The sequence below is a fragment of the Varanus komodoensis genome, unplaced genomic scaffold (assembly GCF_004798865.1).
Source record: "Varanus komodoensis strain SLA01 unplaced genomic scaffold, ASM479886v1 scaffold141, whole genome shotgun sequence".
Lineage (NCBI taxonomy): Eukaryota > Metazoa > Chordata > Lepidosauria > Squamata > Varanidae > Varanus > Varanus komodoensis.
The window spans coordinates 210960-229381 of record NW_025335413.1 but is presented as its reverse complement, the minus strand read 5'-3'; the positions used below and the strand labels follow the sequence as shown (position 1 = coordinate 229381).

At 48.5% G+C, this 18422-nt stretch overlaps 1 protein-coding gene across 1 annotated transcript in view; it reads left to right on the top strand.

Moving 5' to 3' along the window:
• The first annotated feature begins 160 nt into the window (after nucleotides 1-160).
• Nucleotides 161-18422, top strand: part of LOC123020137 — a 40908-nt gene continuing 22646 nt past the window's right edge. Inside the window, exons 1-7 of the mRNA XM_044423563.1 lie at nucleotides 161-656; nucleotides 8839-9718; nucleotides 11999-12325; nucleotides 14247-14760; nucleotides 15953-16462; nucleotides 16652-16763; nucleotides 17638-17699. Coding sequence (XP_044279498.1) covers nucleotides 251-656; nucleotides 8839-9718; nucleotides 11999-12325; nucleotides 14247-14760; nucleotides 15953-16462; nucleotides 16652-16763; nucleotides 17638-17699 — 2811 coding nt within the window. The 5' untranslated portion in view covers nucleotides 161-250. The remainder of the gene's footprint in view (nucleotides 657-8838; nucleotides 9719-11998; nucleotides 12326-14246; nucleotides 14761-15952; nucleotides 16463-16651; nucleotides 16764-17637; nucleotides 17700-18422) is intronic.

Below are 18422 nucleotides of genomic sequence, written 5' to 3'. Positions count from 1 at the left end.
CCCAGTTCTCTTCTCCTTTTCTGTCCCTTACCTTTAAATATCCTCATATTCCTCCCCATTCCTTCCCTTTCCCATAGCGAGTCCTTGTGTTGTTAATCCAGAGCCAATTTTTGTTTCTCTTCTCAACTCTTAGCACTTGTCTCTCTTCTCTTCAGGATGCGATGTGCAAGAGAATGGAGCAGAAGGACAACCTTGCAGGACACTTTTGGAAGGGGTCTCATGCAAACAGGAGGAAGACAAGAGTACCAAAATGGAAGCAAACAGGAAAAGGAGGAATGAAATCCCTGCTTCTGACGTCTCTGAGCCTGTAGTCCAAAAACCAGAGAATGGAAAGGAAGGGAGTCAATGCCTTGTCTGTGGGAAAAGCTTCAGTAGCAAGTCAGGCCTTAACCTTCATAAGAGAACTCACACAGGGGAGAAACCGTATAAGTGCTTAGAGTGTGGAAAAAGCTTTGGTCAGAGTGCACACCTTACATTACACCAAAGAATCCACACGGGAGAGAGACCGTATAAATGCCTGGAGTGTGGAAAGAGCTTCAGGCAGAAGATAACTCTTACTTTTCACCAAGGGTCTCACACAGGAGAGAAGCCATTTAACTGCTTGGAGTGTGGAAAAACCTACAGCCGAAAGTCATACCTGACTAGACATCAACGAAGTCACAAAGAGAGAAAACCATATAAAGGAGAGAAACCATATAAATGCCTGGAGTGCGGGAAAAGGTTTCCTCAGAAGATACACCTCTGCGTCTCAGGATAGTAACAGCTATGAAATCTGAGAAAGCAACAATGACAAATCTTGTACACCTTAAAGACGATCACATTTATTCTGGCAGAGGTTTTCTGGACTATTGCCCACTTCTTCAGATGCATGGTGTATTCTGGGGATTCTCTGGTTTCTTTGTCAGATGTGTGGCTGGGCATGTGCAGGACAAGGGAAGCTTTGTAAACAGCAGGGTTAGAAGAATGAAATCGGGAAGCACTGACAGTGACGATCCTGTTATTAATTGCAGCCATTCACAAAGTGGTTGTAGCTGGTGACTTTAAACACACCAGCATGAGATGAGTCATTTCAGGCCTTGAGAGGCAAAAGTGAACCTGGTTGCAAGGGGTAACTTGGCAGTCCACAGCAGCAGGTTAAAGATCAGTGAATGGAGTCCATGTATTCCCCAATCTGTGTGACCCCTTCCTGCCCTTTTGGGGGGCATCAACTGGGCAGGAAGGCCAGCGGGAGGCAGCCCAGGCTGCAAGCACAGGAGGAAAATGGGAGCTGATGGAGCCATGCATCTTCAGACAGAAAAGAGTCCTTCGTATCCCATTGTTCCCAGCCAACACTCTTGATCTGTTGTCCGAATGCAGCTTCTTGGGTTCCCCAGATGGGCCTGCTGGCTGGGGAACGCTGCGAGTGACGGGACCTTTTCCTCTCTAATCATGCAAGGAGTGAACCCCAAACCATAGGTTGGGGTGCCACAGCTCAGGTCTGCAGGCCAAGCCCACCTTACTTGGGTTCCCCAATGGAGTTGCTCCCTTCCACTCCCTTTCCTGCTACTTCCAGCAGTTTGATGGTTTTCAAGGGTTTTTTTTAAGCTTTCCTCACTGGTCAATAGGTTGAAATGTCTCTCTTGAGTCTGTCACCTGTAGGAACATGCTGTCCTGTTTGCTTTTGGGCATGTCCCCCCAATGTGGCCCCCGAGTGTCTCTGAAATGGAATTTGGCCCTTGGGCTGGTTGCCCTATGCTGTATTTGAGGATCTAGAAATTTGTTTTGTCGTAGTTGGATCTTGTGTAATTTTCCAGAGCTGATCACACAAGCCGTGTTAGAGGACAAGCCATGAATGACGTGGAGAGAGAATTAGCCAGTCTCTGGGTCTCCTTGGAGCACAGAGTCTGTGCTTATGTAACTTGGACTTGTCAAACACGTGAACATCAGGCAAAATTGAATGTGAATTGCTTAGAGAAATAGACCTCGTGTAGGAAAACAGATTCTAAGTAGAGAAATTGCTTCAGGAAGCAAAAATACAGCTTTAAAGCAAACCCAACTAAGTATAAAATGTTTCCAACTGTGATGGCCCTTTAAAGAAAAATCAAAACATTGAGAGGGCGATATGTCTCGTAGGACCAGCTACAACTTCCATCAAGCTTAGTATGAGTATTGTTTGGACTCGATAATACATTAAATGTGCTAGTGTAGTGCTGTACTCCCAAGGAGAGTCCTGAAAAGGCGAGTCTTGCTGTCGATCCGTATCATCAAACTAGTTCTAGTTTTACTTCCACTGGGAGGAAGTTTTCGGTCAAGCTAAGAGGTCTGAATTTCTCATTGAAGACCAAGTTGCCCCCAAAAAGTTTGTTGTAGGGCAGAGTGTAAGTTATTGTTGCAGGAAATACCCATTTTCCTTCAGCTCCTGCAAAGTTTACAGCCAAGAATAAATAGGTCCTGGTGCTACTTCCTTACAAGCCCTGGTAGCACTATGCTGCTGGTGAATAAAACTGCTTTTTCAACAGGTATGTGCTTGAAGGTGTGGTAAGAAAGCCCCAGACTGGCAGAATTGCAGGACACAATTAAAACTAATTGGATTAAAACTTAACACTTCTCTTTTGTGAGTTTGTGTGTAAGGGATGGCATGTGTTTGACCTGGCTTTCGTATTTGGCCCTATTAGGGCATCCTTGACAGATCAGCCCAGCGTTTGCTTGCAAATCTGTAACAAGGAAGAGTCTTAAGAGGGGCAACACCGTCTGGATAGTGCACCATATTAGCAGAAGTCTCCTTTCTTGTTTGAACTTGTTGGTTTGGCAGCTTTCATGGGATCCTGCCTGCTAATTTAGAACTAGGTCCCCTTGGGCTCAGCAGGAGAGCGGGCCTTAATCCCGTTCCCGGGCAGAGTAGTTTTGCAGAAATTTCCTTCCAAGGCTTCCATGGGCGCCAGACGAAGTACGGGGTGGTGGAGGCGGCAAGCTGGCGCGCGCCGATACTTTTAAGACTTCAGCTACCAGCAGCCCCAGCGATCAGGGCTCGGGATCCCGGGAACTGTAGTCCAAAAGATCTGCAAGGGCCACTTGGGGAAAGCGGGCCAAGCCTAGCAGCGTTGGTTCTCTCCTTGCTCGCGAAGCGTCCTGGTTTCCCGGCTGGTGCTGGGTGCAGGGGGAGCGCCCCGGAGCCCAGGGGGAGGGCTGCTTGGGGGTACCTGCATGCGCGGGGGCCCGCGGCAAGGCTCCCGCACTCCGCGCCCCGGGAGGGCCCCCTTGCGCCGCAGGGGCGCAGCGCTCCAGGTGCGCGGACAGGTGCGCGGCTGGCCTGGCGAGGGGCCCCTGCAGCGGGGCCTGGGAAGGGTTAAAGGCGCGGCGCCCGCTTCCTAGAGAGGGGGGGCGGGGGGGGCGCCTCGCAGCCGCAGCGCCGCCCCATCCTGCCGGGGGCGGCGCAGGGCGGCCGCGGGAGGAGGCCGGACAGCCGGTGGCGCAGCCCCGAGCCCGCCCGGCTCAGATCGGCGCCCCCTTCCGCGGGGAGCCCGCTGGCCTGCGCCGTCCCCCCCAAGGTGAGCCCCCGCCCCCGGGATGATCCGGGAGAGCTTGCGGGGTCGGGGGAACTGAGCAAGTCCTGCAAACCGAGAAATGAACAGTGGGTGGGAGGTCCCCGAACAGGGCAAGAGGCCAAGCTGCAAACCAGCCCTTTCCAGCCTGGCGCGCCCCCCCCCCCCGCGGCCACGACGCGCTGGATTACAATTCCCATCATCCCCGTGGGTGCTCCTGCGGTTGGAAAGCTAGGAAGGCACTTTGGGGAGGTACGCCAGGAAAGCCTTAGGAGATGCAAGGAAGACTTCCAGGGGCTTAAACTCTCGCCTTTGTTCCACGTGGAAATGTCCCCTGCCCTTATTTATGATCCCTTAGTTATAGGCTGGGCTACAGCGTGGCCGAGTCTTGGGTCCTCCCTCCCTTAGCCTATCTTCACAACAACCCTGTGAAGTAGAGCAGGGGAAGTGATGGCTGTGCCAAGGTTATTGTAATGTACTAGGGATCCATTCACAGGGCCCTGACCGGGAAAGGTTATCCCATTGAGAGTTTTCCTGATATGCCCCTAACACCAGTTGCCACCACCTTCTGGGAGTGGAAAGTCTCTCTACTTTATGCTCTTTGCTGGGTGTTTCCAGGACAGCCTAGGAAGTGAGAGAGGTCATCCTCCAAATCTACCCAGACTGACACACCAGTATTAAAAAAAAGAAAGATGCAGTCATTCATACAATCTCTTATAAACTGTCCAGAGTCTATGGAAATGGGGCAGTATATAAAAATTATGATAAAAATAATAGGTCAGCAGCATTCAGAACACTCATTAAGAAAGAAATTGAGAAAAAAAGAAATGAGAAATAATTATTTTTATTATAACCTAACACAAATTTTGACCTTTCAATAGCTTTTCTCCTTTTCTCTTCCACACCCTGTCTATGATTTTGCTTTTTAAATGGACTTTGTCATATGCATCTTTAGACAGAAAAAGGGTTCTACCATTTATTTATTTATTAAAACATTTCTATGCCGCCCCATTCGCCGAAGCCTCGGGGCAGCTCACAACATGAAGAAAAATACAATAGTAACAATATAAAAATAACAATATAAAATAAATAACAATTCCTACTGTTCCCCAGCCAGCCATGCCAACTTATGAGAAATTCACATAGAGGGAAAAATCAAACATCCCAGAAATTCCCAGATTTCAATTTTCCTCTCTCCAGGCTTGGGAAAGAGGTTTTATTTTATTTTTTTATTTTTTGCATTTTTCTTAAGTTTTTCTGTGCCTCTGTCAGCCTTTGGGTTTTACCAGGTCCACTGGTACCTCCCTGATATACAGAAGTGATATGGTTTTTGCTTCCTTTTTGCAAAAATTCTGACTTGAACTAGAAATACAGGGAATGTTAACCAAACCCCTCTCACCTTATTTCTGCCTTGCAGGAGAGGGACTGAGGATGCCGGAAATAAGCTCCAGCTCATCCCTCCTCTGTGATGTGTGCAGCACGGCTTCTGGGAGACAGGATCGGGTAGGGCAAGCGACCCGTGGCGTGTCTACTTCTCATCTCACCAAGAAGGGGGCAGCCTGGGTACCTTTACCAAACCTGAAAGACTCACTCCCATCATCTTTGCTTCTGTCTCTGTTTCCCACTAAGAAGGCCATCAATGCCTCGTTGTTGTTCTTGTTAGTCACGAAGTCACGTCCGACCCATCGCGACCCCGTGGACAACACTCCTCCAGGCCTTCCTGTCCTCCACCATCCCCCAGTGTCCACCCAAGCTCACGCCAACTGCTTCAGTGACTCCATCCAGCCACCTCATCCTCTGCCGCCCCCTTCTTCTTTTGCCATCTATTGTTCCCAGCATTAGGCTCTTCCCCAGGGAGTCCTTCCTTCTCATTAGGTGGCCAAGTATTTCAGTTTCATCTTCAGGATCTGGCCTTCTAAAGAGCAGTCAGGGTTGATCTCCTCTAGGACTGACCAGTTTGATCGCCTTGCAGTCCAAGGGACTCGCAGGAGTCTCCTCCAGCACCACAATTCAAAGGCCTCAGTCCTTTTGCGCTCAGCCCTCCTTATGGTCCAGCTTTCACAGCCATGCATTGCAACTGGGAAACCCACAGCCTTGACTATACGCACTTTTGTCGGCAGGGTGCTGTCTCTGCTTTTTAGGATGCTGAAATGCCTCATACAAAGATTTAACTCCTGCACTGTCCATATGATCATACAATTTCAGTTCTTCTCCATTTGCACCGGTGATTGCTCTATACCTGAGATCAATTCAGATTTCTTCTTTTTAACTTCTAAAGCCCTAAACTAGGGGTCCTCAACATTTTGGAATAGGGGGCCAGTTGAAAGGCTGCGGTGACCTTCGCGGGCCGGTGAGGTGCCGCCAGGTGCATGCGAGCCAGCATCGGGCGCCCGCTCAGAGATCTCCCAGTGAGTCCAAAACCACCTCCGAGCGAGCAAGCCGCCACCTCCCCGCCTGTGCAGCAAGCACATGCGCGGGCAGTGAACAGCGGCGTGAACCGGATGGATGGCCATGGAGGGCCGGATCCGTCCCACAGGCTGTAGTCTGAGGACCCCTGCCCTAACCATTTGGGATCCTGTTACCGTATTTATTTATTAAAACATTTCTATGCCGCCCCTTGCCGAAGCCTCGGGGCGGCTCACAGCACAAATAAAATACAATAAAATACAAAAATAACAATATAAAATTAACGATATAAAATAAATAACAATATAAAAGAAGTCGCCCTGGCCAGATAAATAAGCAAATATTGTTAACAATTAAAATGACGTTTAAATAAAAAGGTCTTCGCCTGGCGCCGAAAAACAAATAACGACGGCGCCAGGCGGACCTCTCTGGGGAGCGCATTCCATAGATTGGGCGCCACCGCAGAGAAAGCCCTCCTCCGAGTAGCCACCCTCCTAATTTATTTCACGGAGGGTTATGGAATGACCCATGCTAGATTTACCTAACTATAGGTCAAGGTGGCTATCTAAGGCCCTTCTCCAGATGCTTCCACCCAATTGGGCAAAGTGGGAGCTACAAGAGAGGGGGACTTTTTAGTGGTGGGTCCCCATTTGTGGAATGCGCTTTGTAGAACGCCGTGCCTGTTACCTGCATTATGATCTGTCTGGCATCAGGTGAAGACCTTTCTGTTCTCCCAGACAGTTTCAGAACCATTCTGGTGCTTTTAGCACTCTGATAACAGCTGCTGGTCTGAATTTGGTTTTCTCGAGTTGTCATGGTTCCATTCTTTGCTGCAAAGTGTTTTTATTGTGATTATATTCTGTGCTTTTTTTGTCTGGTTTGTTTCCTTTCAGTCTTAGTGCAGTGTTTTTAACACGCATCCAAAGAACATCCCTTACAGGGCTGTTGGGAAGCACAATGAATAAATGTTTTTAAAAATACAGTGACCACAAACTATGTGGATTTGTTTCTGATTGCTACAGTTTTCCGCTTACAGGGAAGTTTCTCCCTTCCGGTAACCCTCGAGGAGGTGACCGTCTACTTCACAAAGCAGGAATGGACCCTCCTGGATCTGGACCAAAAGGTTCTGCACAGAGAAGTAACGGAGGAGATCTCTCACATCCTGTCCTCTCTGAGTAAGGCTTCTTCGTTCTTATGGTTGCTAAATCAGTTTACAAGTGCTAAAGATCACGGTAGCCTCTTTCCACATGGTTGCTAATTTTTAGCAGGCTGTCCTCCTTTTCCTTTCTGGGTGGCGTCTGGGGTCTTTTCTGCAGACATCTTTTGTAGGCGGACCTTTCTCAAAAAACACAGAGGATGGTCTTGGGTGTCTGTAGCTGCCCCTTCGCTCACTTGGGCAGGAAGCGAGATGCGCGGAAGCAAATGAGCACGCTTGAGGCCATAAGAAGTCCAGAGCCGCCAGAGACACACAGTGATTGGACGGGTTAGAAATATCCCAAATAAATAAGAAGGGCCCAGGTGGATGGGACTCTGGTCCATCTCATCTGGCACTTGCTTCCCCCAGGACAGCGGGATGCCTCCCGAAAACCCACATGCAAGACATGAAGGTGTTCACTCCCTGCTGGCGTTGCTGCCAAGTAGCTGATATTTCCCAGCAATGGAAATGAAAATGGGTGGCGAGAGAATTGCTCTGATTGACAACTCCTTTCCAAAGTTGTTTTCCCAGACTTCCAGCCTTTTCTTCTAAGGATCCTTAGCTGGAATTGCTGGGTATTATGCATGCAAACCTGGCCCAATAGGGGTGCAAATCCGTAGGCTTTGCCGCAGAGCTGTGGACCTCTTAATTCCTTGTTTCTTTTTTCTCAAGAGCACTGCCCTTCCCTGTGTACAAGGAGACCAGAGCTACAAGCCTGGAGCTTTTCTGTTTAGATACACCACAAGTCGCCTAGATCATTTTACATGGGAGGGAACGGTGGAGTAAAATGGATGAATCAGTAACATACTGGTTAGCCAGCATAGGCTTTACCCTGAGACCTGAGGTTCCATGTTGATAGACCTAAACCACGCTCCACAAAACACTGGCCCTTGCTTAGTTAATGCAAAACAATTAGTTGGAAACAGACTCAGATGTTTTTGGATTCATGGATTTAGCAGAACTTCAGCCCCGCTAGGCAGCTGGAAGGGATTGCAGTACAGCTTACATGAAGTAAATGCTTAATAGGACAGCTCCTACACAGATGCTTGTGCTCTAATAGAAACAGCACAAAAGGAAAATGCAAGGGGGAGGGAAGAGGAAAAAAATAAATCCCACTTCTTAAAGGTACAAAATTTATGCAACAACCATCCTTTGTAGAAACAACCGGGGGAGAAGAAGGGCTTGATGGGGCCGGCCCCCTCTTTTCATCTGCCATGGAACTGCTCCAGGAGATGCCAGTTAATCAATATTATTGTTTTTCTGGTTTCAGGCTCTATTTCTTATGACCTGTTCCAGGAAGCATTGGATGTAACAGCAAGAATGAAAGAGAAACACACAAGGCGTCCTTGGAAACAAGAATGGAAATGGAGAAAGAGTGCAGAACAAGACCTGAAGCAAAATTGAAGAGGACAAAAGAAGCTTCTGTCTCTCAGGCCGGTGAGCCCTGTTACATCCCAGTCCAAGGCATAATGCACAGAGGAAAGGAGCAGTGTGATCCCCTTCTATGTGGGAATGGCTTCATTTGTAAATCAAGCCTTATTCTGAATAGCAGAACTCCTGCAGGAGACAAAATTGGCAGATGTGGTGAGTGTGGAAGGAACTTTGAACAAAGAGCAGACATGTCACACCTTAAAATTCACGCAGAGGAGAAACCATTTCAGTGCCTGGAGTGTGGAAAAGGCTTCAATTGGAACTCATGCCTTCTTTCACACCAAGGAATACACACAGGGGAGAAACCCTTTAAATGGGTTGAGTGTAGAAAGAGCTTCAGTCAGAGCTCAAGCCTTATGAGACACCAAAGAATTCACACTGGGGAGAAGCTATTTAAATGCGTCAAATGTGGAAAGAGCTTCAGCCAAAGCTTGCATCTTGTGGCACACCAAAGAATTCACACAAGGGAGAAGAACACATTTAAATGCTCAGAACGTGGAAAGAGCTTTGGTCAGAGTTCAAATCTTACATCACACCAAAGAATCCATACAGGGGAGAAACCCTTTAAATGCTTGGAGTGTAGAAAGAGCTTCAGTCAAAGCTGGCAGCTTATGAGACACCAAAGGATTCACACAGGGGAGAAACCCTTTCAGTGCTCGAAATGTGGTAAGAACTTCAGTCAGAATTCAAATCTTATAGCACACCAAAGAATTCATACAGGGGAGAAACCCTTTAAATGCTTGGCATGTGGGAAGAGCTTTGGTCAAAGTCCACAGCTTATGAGACACCAAAGAATCCACACAGGGGAAAAACCCTTTAAATGCTTGGAGTGTGGGAAGAGCTTCAGCCAGAGTTCACGTCTTGTGGCACATCGAAGGATTCATACAGGGGAAAAACCCTTTAAATGCTTGGAATGTGGGAAGAGCTTCAATCAAAGCTCACAGCTTATGAGGCACCAAATAATTCACACGGAGGAGAAACCGTTTAAATGCTTGGAGTGTGGAAGGAGCTTCAGTCATAGCTGGCGCCTGGCAGCACATCAGAGAATTCACACAAAGGGGAACTCATTTGATTTCTCAGAATGTGGAAAGAAGCATTGGAGGAGAGATCGCCTTAATTCATATGAAAGCAAATGTCTCACAGCAGGCAGTGGGAAGATCACCTGAAAGCCAGTCGGGTTCTTAGTTCCGCCACCCTAATAACTTTGAAAGTGCAGAACCTCTCAAAATACTGGGAAAATACTCTGTAACCATGAATCCCCATATCATGTGACAAGACTGGCACAGAGGGGAGAGACTTAACATTGTGTTTTGGTGACAGAGGCCAACTGATCACTACCGAATGATCCAATGAAGACCTAAATATGGTCTCTGAAAAGGCTCATTTCAATAAAGCTGGACCTACTTTGGATTATAACAGCATCTAGCAAGCAATGGCAGACCAACTTGGCCAATGATCTGTCAGAGGAAAATCCATGGCACTTTTTGGTCATGGTAATGATGATGCCTAATAGGCTCATAGCTGACTAACAAGGTCTTCCATCTCCATGTCAAACACTAGACCAGAATCCACAGCCAGTAAGAAGTCACCTTTAATATGAGACTCAAGATGGAGGACTTGAAGAATAGCTCAAGATGTTTCATCTGGGAGACATACTCATCAAATTGCCAGAACAGTCTTTATCTTAACGTCAGTCCAGCCAGCAAGCAATAAAAAAAATGAAAAAGAAGGAGAAGGAGGTATTTCCATCTTGATCAAAGACTGGATTGACTCAGTATGACCTGGAAGTGAAGAAGAAATTACCCTTTTGCAGAGCCAAAGTCTACCTTGAAAATTGGAGAACCATGGCTATGAGACCGACTCTGTAACAGCTTCCTTAACCCTGTCATCGTTATCATTAATTTCATTTTTTTACAGCCCCATAACCAAAGTTCTCTGGGAGGTTTACAACAATGTATAAAACAAAACAAAATGCACTTCAAATACTATAAAAACAACAATATTAAAATGAATTTTAAACAGCTTTAAAATGAAGTGAAAAGACCCTACAAGGGAAAACAATCACCCGGAGAATCCTCTCAGGTCCCTGGATAACCAAGGAGATCTTCACATGAAGGGCTGCCTTGACCTTGCGCTGAAAAGACGGTGAGATTGGCGCCAGGTGGGCCACAGCAGGGTTCTTCCAAAGATGGGGGGCCACCACACAAGAGGCCCTTCCCTTTCTTGCCCCCCCCCCCGAGCCTCCTCTGGGGCAGGGTTTGGGTGGTTGAGTGTCCAGGTAGATTGTGATTGTGTGGTGTGCTGCAACAGGGATTGCAGTCCCAAGCCACGTAAGGCTGTATAGGTTAAAACCAGCACCTTGAATCGGGCTTGGAAAGATACAGGTAGCTGATGCAAACGGGCCAAAGTGGGTCTTATATGTTCAGACCAATGGGTCCTGCTTATTAACCTAGCTGTAGCTTTGTGCACCAGCCGCAATTTTCAGCCATCTTCAAGGGCAGCCCCGCATAGAGCGCATTGCAATAGTCTAGTCTAGAGGTGGCCAGAGCATTGATTGCTGAAGTCAGGCTAGCCCTGGCCAGGCTGGGGTGCAGCTGGGCCACCAGCTGAAGCTGGAAAATGGCCCAGCCCTTCTTCCACTGAGCCACCGATGCCACTTGAGCCTCGAGTGACAGAGATGGCTCCAAGAGCACCCCAAAGCTGCAAACCCGCCCAGTCAAGCACCTGCCATCCAGTCAAGGAAACCACCCCCAGCAGCATCTCAGTCTTCCCTGACTGAGCTTCGGTTTGTTGCCCCTCATCCAGGCCATGGTTGTAGCCAGGCACCAGTTCAGCACGTCCTCAGCCTCACCTGGTGACCCTGGAAAGGTGTGTGAGAGACAGAGCTGGGGGTCATCAACTGAGAGCCAGTGTGGTGTCGTGGTTAAGAGCCTGGGACTGGGACTCAGGCGATCCGGGTTTGAGTCCCCGCTCGGCCATGGAGCCAAGTGGGTGACTTTGGGCCAGTCACAGACTCTCAGCCCAACCTACCTCACAGGGTTGTTGTTGTTGTGGGGATAAGATGGAGGAGGAGAGATAATGTAAGCTGCCTTGAGCCCTTTGCAGGAAAAAGGCAGGATATAAATCGCAATATAAATATAAACATACTGATGGCAACACTCCATATCTCTGGCTGGCCTCGCTCAGTGGTTTCATGTGGATGTTGAACAGCCAGGGGGACAGAACAGATCCCGAGGAATCTCCATGCTGGAGAATCCATATTCCCCTAGCACCACCCTTTGGACATGGGTCATCCAAACAGGAGTGGAACCCGCACAATGCAGTGCTCCCATTCCCATCTCAGCCAGCCACTCCAGAAGGATACCGTGGCTGATGGTACTGAAAGCCACCGAGAGGTCCAGGAGTACCAACAGGGCCACCTCCCCCGGCCTGCCTCTCATTGTAGGTCACCATACAGGGCGATCGAGGCTCCTTCCGTGCCAAAACCAGGCCTGAAACGGATCCGGAGAATCAGACTCATCTGGGAGCGCCTGGAGTTGATTGGCACCCCGCGCCCGGCTCAGGGACCTTGCCCGGCGGGCACAGGGCTTGCACCTCGGCGGCATAGCCTGGGTGCAGACAGGATCCTTTTGCAAATTGCACGCCACTGCCCAGACAACGCGGCTGCACGCGATGAGCCGAGGGCCGGCGGCGGCGTCTGCGTCCGCGAACGGGGAGCTAAGCCCGAGGGGGTGCAAAGGGGCGGCGAGCTTTGCTGCTCGGGCTTCCACGGGTTAAAAGGAGAGGAAATGGCTTCCTAGAGAGGAAGGGAATTGGGTGGCGGGGGGGGGGGCGCAGTGGAGGCCGGGGCCGGGCCGTGGCGCCCGGGCCGTGCAGTGGCGTGTGGAGGGAGCGGAGGCCGCTCGCGGTGGAGGCCGGGCCTGGGTCGTGGCGCGACCCATGGATCGCGCCCGGGGCCTCCTTCCTTGCCGAGCCGCCCGGCCAGTGCATTTCCCCGCCACGCCAGGTGAGGCCCCGTCGCTCCCCTTGCGCATTCGGGTGCAGGAGCCCCGGGAACTGCGGGGGTGCTGAGCGGGGGTGTGTGGGGCGGGAGGGAATGCCCTAAAGAGGGCAGGCGGCCAGGCTCCCGCACATCCAGCCTTCCCTAGCCCTTGGATGTGCTGGACCACACCTCCCATCATCCCCACGTGGGCGGGGGGTGCTGGGTGTTGTAGCCCAGCGCGTCAGGGGGGCGCTTTGGGGAGGGACGCCAAGGCAGCCTTAGGAGCTTGTGAAAAGAAGAGATTGAAAAGTGCAACCACGATGCAAGGAAGACTTCCAGGGGCTTTATCTTCCGCCTTGGGTCCTCCCTCCCTTAGCCTATCTTCACAACAACCCTGTGAAGTAGAGCAGGGGAAGTGATGGCTGTGCCAAGGTTATTGTAATGTACCTAGGGATCCATTCACAGGGCCCTGATCGGGAAAGGTTATCCCATTGAGAGTTTTCCTGATATGCCCCTAACACCAGTTGCCACCACCTTCTGGGAGTGGAAAATCTCTCTACTTTATGCTCTTTGCTGGGTGTTTCCAGGACAGCCTAGGAAGTGAGAGAGGTCATCCTCCAAATCTACCCAGACTGACACACAGATATTTAAACAAAGAAACATGCAGTCATTCATACCATCTCTTATAAACTGTCCAGAGTCTATGGAAATGGGGCAGTACATAAAAATTATGATAAATTAATAGGTGAGAAACATTCAGAACACCCAGTAGGAAATAATAAGAAAGAAATTGAGGGTAAAAAGAATTGAGAAATAATAATACATAATTCCAAGCACCTAACACCAGTTTGGTCCTTTCGAAAGCTTTTCTTCTTCTCACATTCATACCTATACCATTTACAGAATACCTAAACAGTGCAAAGATTTTTAAGTAACTTGCAATCTAATTGACATGCTAGAAAGGGAGAGGGAGGGAACGGAGGGGAATGAAAGCCGAAGACAGGTGTGGGTGTTGGTATGTTAGTGACAGCCCAACAAGGCGGATGCTGCATTAAAATCTTCGTAGCCAGGAAGAAAAGGGATCCCTCCACCCCATACGTCCTTGTCTCCAGTCTGTTTTTGAGTCCTGGGATTTGCCTTTTCTAGAGGGAAAGAACTGGTCTTGATAGGTGTGAAAAGGATGATTTTGAAACAAGGGAGCAGAGAGATTTAAAAATGTAACAGAGAAAATTACTTAGCCCAAAGGAGGGGAGGGGCCAAAATCAGGTAGCACAAGGTACGGGGAAACAGGCAGGAGGGCCAAATACTTCCTGATTGTTTATTGACAAGCTGGGCAGAACAAAATGAGCCTATTGTAGCCCATCAGGGGCAGGGCTGGATTGGGAAGAAGGGCCGGTGTTGGGGCAGCGCGGAGTAGGCAGGCGGAAAGAGTGTAAACTCTCCGTACCCTACCAATAAGGGGAAAGGAGGAGGGAAGAAGCCCGGGAGCCGGGTTCAAAAGTGGGAGTGTGAACATGTGCTCAGGTGAACGGAAAAATGAGAAGGAAACCATTCTTTTCTGTTCCCTTCATTGCAATAAAGTTTTAAAAAGAACTCTGTGCATGCTCTGGATATTTTTTCTCTTCTGATGGAAAGGAAAGAGCAATCATAACAGTCTTGAGCTGAAATTAGTCTGTAATGTCTCACTCAGAACAATGTCTTGGCTTTGTAGGAACTGGGCTCCTACTGGCTTTGCCATAATGCAGAATCTGACCAAGGAGGAAGGCGATCCTTTGGTCCTCTGGGAGGCTGCCTTGGAGCACAGCACAGAGGTGGAAGAACAGGATTTAGCTGCCCTTAAGATTGGAACATCCTCTGGTTACATTCAGGTTGGGAGCACTGGAAGATTCTGGGAAAGGACAGGGCAGAGGATCTGGGAAATGGGCGCCCCCAGCCCTGATGTGCAACACCGGCACTTCCGGCAGTTGTGCTACCAGGAGGCCAAGGGTCCTCGAGAGGTTTGCAGCCGCCTCCACAAACTCTGCCGTCAGTGGCTGAAGCCGGAGGGACACACGAAAGCTCAGATGCTGGACTTGGTGATCCTGGAGCAGTTCCTGGCTGTCCTTCCCTCGGAGATGGAGAACTGGGTCAGAGAGTGTGGGCCGGAAACGAGTTTCCAGGCAGTGGCCCTGGCTGAAGGTTTCCTTCTGAGCCAGGCAGAGGACAAGAAGCAGGAAGGGCAGCAGGTGAGAGCTTTTCGTCTTGATGATGTCAGGAGACTGTTTGTATTTTCAGGGATTAACATTAGTGCAGTGGTGAATACTGTGGTGAAATTCTCATGGTTTTTGACTTATGTTCTGGTGCTTACCTTCCAAAGGATGTGTACCCTAAGTTATTAGGGGCATTCCAAAACACCACAAAAATAAATTACAAATGCCCTGAGGAACCCTTATCATGGGGGTAGAAAACTTTCAGGCAATTAGAGGAGAGGCTTTGCTCTATATAAGTTCTATCTCCTACCTGGAGTTGGAGTCCACACTGCCCTATTGCACCTGCATTGTGGTGGATGCAAATTTTGGACCAGTAACTCTTGCCACTTGAGGCGAGAACACAAGAAATAAAAGAAAACTCCTTATGAAGAAAGAACAAAGTTGTGTGCCAAACTCTGCCATTGGCGAGTCCTGCCTGTGAGAACCATTTGAGAATTTCTCCTCCCTGTGGAGAAATTTGATGGGATTTTGCCCCAAATTTATCTACTCACAAAAAGGGTGAATTGTGAGGTACCAATACCTGTCCTCAGAAATGGCTCCAAATTTTCTTGAAATAGTCAGAGTAAGATAGTATTATTAATAATATTAATATTGTTTCTATATTACCCTATACCTGAAGCTCTGGGCGGTTTACAACAATTCTTAAAAACAATACAATAAAATACCCTACAACTGATTATTATTGTTACTTATTATGCATTTATTTTATTCTTGGATTTTTAGTCTGCCCCATGGCTTCCTGGTCGGGTTACAGACAATAAAACCATATAAAAGACTATATAAAACATTAAAAACATAATCTTAAACACTTAACCATATAAGAATGGATCATTATCTCATTTGTATACTTTTACAGCTGAAATTCTCTAGACAGTTTACAAGTTTATAACAGTTCACAAAAGCAATACAATAAAGTACTCTAAAAACAGAGCATTTATTATTATTTATTATTTATTTTATTTCTATACTTCCCCACAGCTGAAGCTCTCTGGGCAGTTTGCAACAATCAAAATGCAAACATTTCAATTATTATTTTTTAAATCTCCAGGGGTTTGCCTTTTCTACAGGGAAAGGAGCCATTCCTGAGCTGGAATTTGACGTCAAATAGGGTCTTGCATTGGGAGTGTTCAAAGTATCGTGTTCACAGAGAATCTTCTTGGCTTGGCAGGACTTGGCCACCCCAGTGACCTGGGCAGTTGCCTCCCCAAGGCGGGTGAAAGAGGAAAGAGATCCTTCTGCTGCCACGGAGCCTCTCTCGGAGCATGAACTGAAGAAGGAAGAGAAAGACCCGGCTGTCCTGGAAGCAGGAAAAGTCTCCGCTCCCGTTGTGGCCTGGAGCAGTGGAGGATTCTGGGAAAAACAAATGGAGAAGGCCATGGGGACAGACTTCCTCAGCTCCGGGATGCGCTTCAGAGGCTTGTGCCAGCAGGAGTTCAGAGGGGCCCAAGAGGTTTGCAGTCGACTCCATGGTCTCTGCCGGCTGTGGCTGAAGCCGGAGCAACACACGAAGTCCCAAATCCTGGACCTGGTGATCTTAGAGCAGTTCCTGGCTGTCCTTCCCCCGGAGGTGGAGAGCTGGGTGAGGGAATGTGGTGCAGAGACCAGTTCCCAGGCGGTGGCCCTGGCCGAAGGCTTCCTCCTAAGTCAGGCAGCAGACAAGAAGCAGGAAGAGCCAGTGGTGAGAGCATTTCCTTGTAGTTCCAAAGGAGCAGGAACATTTCCAGTGCTGTGTTACGCACCCCAACCTTTGCCCTCTTGCTTCTGGGAATCGTGTGGGTGGTCAGCCCAGCCCTACCCTTCCCTTGTCCTGCAAAATTCCTTTTCTAACCCCCATCCTCTGTGTCCTCTGCCGCTCTTTCTGCTGCAGGGCCAGTTTGCCAGAGAGGCTGTTTTGGCAGAGACGGCTCCATCAGAAACCAGGCGAAGCCCAGCATCTGGGCAGTTCATGCAGGAGGGTGACAACTGGGCTTCCTCACCGGGTAAGGAGTAGAGAAGCATTTTTGCTCCATCTCCGTCTTTCCAGCACTCCTAAACTATGCCAGAGGCTTTTATGTTTCTCCTAAGCACACCTGGAACAGGTGATTGTCTCCAGCAAAGGTTTTGTTCCAACAGTTTTAAGAATTTCTTAAAGTTTTAAGAAAATTAGAAAACGCCAAAGAGGGGACAGGAATTGATTCATATATTCTCTCTCTCTCTCTCTCTCTCTCTCTCTCTCTCTTTCTCCCCCCCCTCCCCCCCCTCACCCACCCACCTGTTGCTTCCTTTCCTCTTGGTGGAAAGAGCATGAAACTTATTCTTTCTTCTGCAGATCTCCTTATCAGAACCACACTGTGTTCCTTTCCTGAATTCAGCTGGGAAGATCTCGTCTTCCCCGGGGGAAGTTTTAGGCCAGTGAAAAGTTCAGTCAAAAGGAGCAGCGTATTAGTCCAAATGCTTCTACTGAAACTCCTTTGTTGGAATCGAACTGACTGAAATGTCATAGGGTTTGTTTATTTAATTTCTACCCTGTCCATTAAGTGAGATGACTCTCTGGGCAGCTAATAATACAGTTGACCATCTTGTTAATTTCTCTGTGAAAATTCTAAACTTTGGAGAAATACACATATAAGAAAAAAGCAGAAAAAGACCCAGTTATCACTATCCCTGCTCAGTAACATTCAGTGGTGCATCGGGGCCCCTTTGGATACTTTTCTTCCATTTCTGTCTGCTTCTGCCATCTTCTAACACTTGGTCTGTCGATGCTCCCCTGTCGCACAGGAATGGGGGACATTTTGCAACAATGCTCTGACTTGAAGCAGAAACGTGGGGAACCTTCCTTTAAAGAACCTTCCTTCTCTTGCTTTTCCCTCCCAGGAGATGGACGGAGGATGCAAGAAACAGGTTTGCACAGTGCAGGTTCTGTGAGGACAGATCAGGTAGGACAAATAATCAGTGAGTTGTTTCCTCCTCCTCACCCTGGGAGCCTCTTTTCCCAACACCTCTTCTCAGGCCTGAAAGAATCTTCCTGTTTCCCTTTGCTTCTGTGAATGCCACCCGTTAAAGGAGGCTGCAACATCCCTTTGCAAAGATTTAAATCTTCCGAGGCCCACGTGGTCATATAATACCAGTAGGCCTGGACTTTTCAGCAATGGTCCTTTGCCTGTGAAGTGCTCTCCTCCGTGAGGCCTACTTGGCCGCCACATGGTGGTCTCTCCGGCCCCAGGTGAAGATCTCTGTATTCTCCCAGGCATTTTCAGAACTGTTCCGATGCGTTCAGTGTTCAGTGGTTTTAATGTGGCTTCATGGCACTGAAATAGTTTTATTCTTTGCTGCTAAATTGGTCTTGATTTCATCTTTTGTTTTAACCTTTGTGCTGTGTTGTAAACAGATTGTACAAGCATAGTAAATACTGGCAGTTTCTGAGTAATGAACGTCTGAGTTATGAACAACCCCTGTTTATGAACAAGCTGTCATGAAGCCTATTTTTGGCTTTTTGTCATAAAGCCTAGTAATTTTTTAAAATTACTGCAGAAAATTGTCATCACCATAGAGAGAGAGGAGGTGAAAGGGGAGAGAGGGAGTCCTCCAGCACATCACCATAGAGAGAGAGGAGATAGAAGGGGGGAGAGAGAGAGAGAGAGAGAGAGAGAGAGAGAGGG